Source organism: Moschus berezovskii, chromosome 2, assembly GCF_049115385.1.
Source record: "Moschus berezovskii isolate FMDL1 chromosome 2, NW_MosBer_1.0, whole genome shotgun sequence".
NCBI lineage: Eukaryota > Metazoa > Chordata > Mammalia > Artiodactyla > Moschidae > Moschus > Moschus berezovskii.
In genome coordinates, this window is record NC_142461.1 from 1075196 (window position 1) to 1081195 (window position 6000).

Consider the following 6000-nt stretch of genomic DNA (forward strand, 5'->3'; position numbering starts at 1 on the left):
TACCAGGGCCGTGGGCCAGGTGTGGGGGTAGGTGTGGCTGGGGATGGGATTGTGGACAGAGGTCTGAGGCTCACGGTTCAGGACAGCTCGGGGTCGGGGGGCGGGAGGGTGACAGGCCCAGGCAGAGAATCTCTAAATCCCAGCTTTCACTCGAGAGAAATGAGGGGCCAAGCCAGGTACATGTGAGGACAAGCATTCCAGGTGGAGGGAACAGCACAGACAATGGCCCTGAGGTGGAACAAAGAGGCCTGGAGCGTTTAAGGACGAACCTGGGGGCCCAAGGGGAATGAGGAGGGAGGGAGCTACCCAGGGCCCCGCACGGCAGCGCTGGGGCTTTGGCTGTGACTCTGAGCATGACTGGAGGCTGTTTGGGGATGCAAGCGCAGGACAGACTGGGTCTGACTCACGCTTTGGAATGATCTCTCTGCTGCTGGGCTGAGACTCTGTCTTCTATCATGGCAAGGGGCAGGGGTAGCGACAGTAGGTCCCAGCAGGAAGCAAGGGTTACTGAACCAGAGAGCGGTTCAGTGAAGGGAATGTTTGCAAAGGCACAGGGCAGGTTTGAGGAGATCAGCAAGGGCCTATTCCGCATCCCCAGGGTAGGAAGAGGGGAGCTCTCACCTCCCACAGGCCTGGAGGAATTGGCTGAGGAGCATGTTACTGGAGCCTGGAGGGGTCGCTCCAAACACAGTCACAATATTGTAATTAGCCTCCAATTAAATAAATAAATTAAAAAAAAAAGAGGTTGTAAGACAGGAGCTGGGACTGCAGAGCCAACCTGCCATGACCCCAAGTGCACTGTCCCAGCAGCGCCCCCACCTTCTGCCACCGCCCCCAAGGGCTGAGCTCAACGGGAAGCTTGCGGGTACAGGAGCCCCTGGTTCCCAAGGGTCAGCCTCCCAGGACACAGCGCAGGGAAGCAGGGAAGAAGGGGGACGGGGGCCAGAAGAACAGACAATATTCAGCGCAGGGCCCTCTGAGAAGCGAGGGATGCGGGTGACCCTTGCGGGGACTGAATTAGGGACCGTGCCTGCAGGAGGCAGGGAGGAAGGGAGTGGAGGAGGCTGGGCGAGCTGGTGGGGGGAAGGCAGGGCGGGCGGGTCCTTGACGCCCTGCAGCCCGGGTCGGGCTCAGCAGAGCAGGTGGAAGCTGCGAGCCAGTCAGTTCAGCTTGGAGACACCGTCTGCCTTCTGCCCCTGTGCTAGCCACCGGCCGTGTGCAGCAGGTGGGGGCCTCGGTCGCCTGCGCGGGCTGGCTTGCAGGGCTGGAGTTGCAGCGGGCCCTCAGCGGCTCCACTCCCGCCGGGGGGCGCGGGGAGCTGTGAGGACGCTTGTCGTGGTCACAACGTGGCGCAAGAGCGGAAGAAGCCGGGAGGCCCGGCCGCAGGGGACGGCGCTCCGCCCGCGTGGGGGGTGAGACCGGCACGTTTGGGACGTAGATGGAGAGCCCGTGGGGACTGCTGGCGCGGAGGCAGAGTGGGAGGAGGGGCGGCTCCGAGAATGGCTGCAGGGTTTCTGTCTCGCTGCAGCGCGCGTGGTTAGTCACTCGGTGGGTCCGGCCCTTTGTGACCCCGTGCACTGTAGCCCGCCAGGCTCCTCTGTCCATGGGGTTCTCCAGATAAGAGTACTGGAGTGGGCTGCCCTCCTCCAGGGGCTCCTCCCCACCCAGGGATGGACCCCGCATCTCCTGCCCCTCATGCCCTGGGGACGGACTTTTTGTGCCCACTGAGCCACCTGGGAGCCTGACTGCTTTGTAATCGAGTGCTCGCCTCTGCTCTGCGAGGAAGCGAGGCAGTTGTATACCACTGCCTCCTTGCCCTCCCGCACCCGCCATCCGACCTTCCTAAGTCGTCACAGAGCCCCTAGCTAAGCTACCTGTGCTGTAGGCAAGCTCCCGCTAACTATGTCTGGCAGCGTATGCATGTCAGTGCGTTCGGGCCTAAGCAGCGATTAGTCTCCAGAGCCGAAGAAGGAGGGAGGGAGGGTGTGGAGGGGTGGGTAGAAATCCAAGTTTGTCTGACGCGCCCGCCAGACACCCAGGTGGAGACGCGCAGGGCTGGTTGTCTCTGCACGTCTGAGCTGAGCGAAGGCGTTCGCCTTTGTAAAGTGGTTCCCGTGTGAGTGCTCAGTCGTGTCCGGTTGTTTGCTCCCCTGTGGACTGAAGCCCGCCAGGCTCCTCTGTCTGTGGGACAGTGGCTGGGAGGTAGAAATGTGGGAGTTGGTGGTGTCTGGTGTTTTGAGCGGTAAGATTGAAGGAGATCCCGGAGGAGTGAGGCTCTAGAGTGGGGAGGGGCGGAGGACTGGGCACCTGAGCCACGCTCTCGTGCGCCCTGCCGGGGGTGAGGCTGTGGCGGGGGCCCGAGCAGGCATGTCTTGATGAAGGCACACAAGGAGGAGGTTCGTGTGGAGGGCTGACCTGTGGGCACTTGGGCGCCTTGTCCATCCTTAACCAGACGTGCCCCCGTGGGGCCCCCCCACACCCACAAGGCCTCCCTGACTCCCCCCTCCCCCCCAGAGCTGCATCGACTGGAACCGGGAGGTGCTGAAGCGGGAGCTGGGCCTGGCCGAGCAGGACATTGTGGACATCCCGCAGCTCTTCAAGATGGAGAGGAGGAAGGCCGTGGCCTTCTTCCCAGATTTGGTGAGGCTGTCAGCCGGGACTTACGGTTTCGTCAGATTAGGCACCAAGCCTCCACTCCCCCGGGGGCCAAACGCCCGCTGCCACTGTGTTTGGGGTGGAGGGGCCGGGGCTGGGGGCAGGGAGACGCAGAGGTCCCACGGCCCCAGCGGGAGGACCTCTCCTTGACCGGCTGTCACAGTCACCATGAATGCTCCCGGGCCAAGCCCGCACTCCGGGGCCATCAGGGAAGGGCCCTCCTCTCCACGGGGACCCACTTGGTATTTGTGCAGTGAGCGAAAGATTGCCTGAGGCCGTGCGTGTAGCAGCCGCCGGAAGGTCAGATACCCCTGCTGCTCCCTCTCCCCCAGCTCCCGGATACTCACCCACCCCCTGCACACTTAAGGTTCCCTGTGTGAGATGCAGAGATGACTCAGGCTGCTCCCTGCTCCCAAGGAGCTGCCAGTTAAATCTGGTCAGGGAGAAACTCGCCTCACCTCTCTGAGGGTTTGTCCCAAAGATCCACTTTGTGTGATAGAGTGATGTGGCAGTTCAGGGGTGAAACAAAGCACTCCCAGCCTGAGAGGTAGGACTGGACACCCAAGAGGGCTCCGTGGAAGAAGTGGCCTTTGGTTGAGCCTGGGGGCTTTGGCTCTCGTGTCTCTGACGCTTGAACTTGCATCTGGAACACTGGGACCTCGGGGCCCCACCCCAGCGGTTCTGATCCCGCAGGGGCCTGAGACTCGCTGCCTTTCTAACAGCGAGCCCCGGGCGCTCTCTGAGGCCCACCCTTCGAGCAGCACAGCCGTCAGTCAGCCAGCTCCCTCCTGCCTCTCTTCGCTCCCTCTCAAACCCTCCCCACCTCCATCCCACGGAGGAACCAGGCCTTCGCGTTATCAGAGGCTTGCGGGCAGCCTGTCCACACCACCCTTGCCCCATGCCTCCTTCCCCTTCCTGACTGTTTGCCCTCTGGTTTCCCCACTTGCAAAGCCTCGTAATACTCCCTTTCCTTCCTGCATCTCCAAGGCCTTGCCATAAGGTCATGCCCCCAGAAGCTTGTGCAGCACTTCAGATTCTTGTGTTCATAGGAGACAGAAGACCACCGAAGCGGGTTTCGGCCAGAGCCGAAGATTTAGCATAAGGACCCCAGGAAGGCCCCTGGCAAGGGTGGCCGCTGTGGGGGGCGTTAGGAGGGCCTGGAGCTAGCTCCTGTTTCCACGGCTACATTGCTCATCCTCCCCGTGCCGCCCCCCCCCCCCCCCGCCCTCGCCTCCTGCTTTGCTCGGCTTCCCTAGCCTCTCTGTCCCTGGGGACGAATATTAACATGTCCACACAGAAGTGCAGACACGGGGAAGAGACTCAGCTCTCCCACCACGGTAACGGCAACACCCGAGGAGGGAATCTGATTGGCCCAGCCTGGGTCACACATCTACCCTGGTCCCATCAGCTGCAGCCTGGGAGTTAGGGGTTCCTCGCACAGATGTGGCAGCTGCTGCAGCCTAGCAACAAAGAGGCAGCACCAGAGAGTTCTCGTCGTGCGCTCTGCACATGAGCAGCTGGTTAGTGTTCTTGCCAGACCTCGTCCCTCCCTTGCTGCCTGAAGGGGCGAGTGGCTGTTTGCAAGGCTGCTTCAAAGACAACACCAGGTCCTGCTGAGCACAGAGGAGGTGCTGGGGTGGGAGCCGATGCTGCCCCTGACCTGGGCGCCCCTTCTCTGCAGGTGAACATGCTGGTGCTGGGCAAGCACCTGGGCATCCCCAAGCCCTTCGGGCCCGTCATCAATGGCCGCTGCTGCCTGGAGGAGAAGGTGCGGTCCCTGCTGGAGCCGCTGGGCCTCCGCTGCACCTTCATCGACGACTTCGCCCCGTACCACATGCTGCACGGCGAGGTCCACTGCGGCACCAATGTGCGCCGCCAGCCCTTCTCCTTCAAGTGGTGGCACATGGAGCCCTGAGCCGGCTCCCCCCACCCTGTACCCCCGGGGTGGGCTGTCCGCCTGGGTGATGGAGGCCGAAACAGGCCCCTGAACAATAAGTGTCAAGAGACCCCAAGGTTCCGGATGGAGCTCCTGCTCAGAAGCCTTTTCCTCCAAATGTTCACACGCCGCACCTGCCGCCCATGCGGTCTCAGACTTGACCCCCTTGGCTTCTCAAGAAGGACCTCGTTTCTTGTGGTCTGTCTTGCAGATCAGCATTACCCACAGGGACTCCTCCAAACATCCCCCTCTCCACCCTCAAATCTTCTGTGTGGAGCCTAATTCCCTCTGGAGACTAGAAATATCGGCGCCTCCCCTCTGTCCTCTGGGCCTGTGGCCCTAGTGCAGGAAGGACCCATGGTCCTGCTTTGGACTGATTGCCTCGCGCTCTGCAGGGGAACTCATTTCTTAAAGTCACAGGACAGGAGAGATTTAGCCCAGAGCCTCACCCACAGTGTAGGAGCAGAGGTCTGTTTAGACTGAGGTGGGACCAGCATTCCAGCTCCCAAGCCTCTGACCAGCTGTTGAAATCTCCCTTGCCCAGCGCCCAGCATAGTGTGTGCTTCTAGATGTATGTTGAAGCAACGTTAGCTACACCTTACTTAGCCTGAGAAACATCTCATCATCTGACCTTTAGAAATCTGGCTTGGTTCTAAAACCTCCTGGAATTTCTTGGAGATGAAAATATCTGGGGAATTCCTAGAGATTGGGAAGACTGGGTATAAGGGTGAAGTACATCCTCCATAAGACATAAGATGCTTTAGTGGCCCTGGGCCTCTCTGCAGGAGGGGAGACCCCTGGTAGAATCAGTCTTGGGCTCTCTGTTGACCCCAGGTCAACGTTCCACGTCCTGCTTTGCCTCAGGAGAGGGGGCCTGGTGGCGCCAAACCCACCGAGATCACTCGCGACAGGAGGGCTCTGGGGATGGACCAGTCTGAGCTCAGGTGGGCAGGGAAAGGGGTGGAGTGGCTTTCTCCAGGTGTATGTCCGTTCCATGGGAGCTCTGTGTGGGTCCAGCTATGCTTCCATCACTGGCTAATAAATCGACAGAAACACAAACAGCGTGGATCTTATTTGGCTCCCTCTAGACAGCAGGAGCAGAGAACTTTCTTGCAGCTGAAGCACCGGCTTGCCTAGGCCTCCAGGAATTTACGGCTGAGTAGCCCAAACTTTGGTTAGGACTGTGAGGTTGCTCCATCTTGGCCACGGGACTCATCCCACAGGTCACCATGGCCAGTTGCAATGAAACGATGTGAAGATGCAAGCCCAGGGGTCAAATGCCAGGTGGCCAGGACCGAGTGACCAGGGCAGGGCGAGGGTCTGGGCTGTGGCCGGAAAGTTGCATTGTGAGTGTGGCAATGGGAAGCCAGGGTGTGGACCCTGGGGAAGCTTGCGCGTGCCCTGAGTGA

The 6000-nt window shown here is 60.7% G+C and overlaps 1 protein-coding gene across 1 annotated transcript in view; it reads left to right on the top strand.

Moving 5' to 3' along the window:
* Window positions 1–5639, top strand: part of PADI3 (peptidyl arginine deiminase 3) — a 28923-nt gene extending 23284 nt beyond the window's left edge. Inside the window, exons 15-16 of the mRNA XM_055397046.2 lie at window positions 2515–2640; window positions 4337–5639. Of these exons, the coding sequence (XP_055253021.1) occupies window positions 2515–2640; window positions 4337–4570 (360 nt within the window). The 3' untranslated portion in view covers window positions 4571–5639. The remainder of the gene's footprint in view (window positions 1–2514; window positions 2641–4336) is intronic.
* The last annotated feature ends 361 nt before the right edge of the window (window positions 5640–6000 follow it).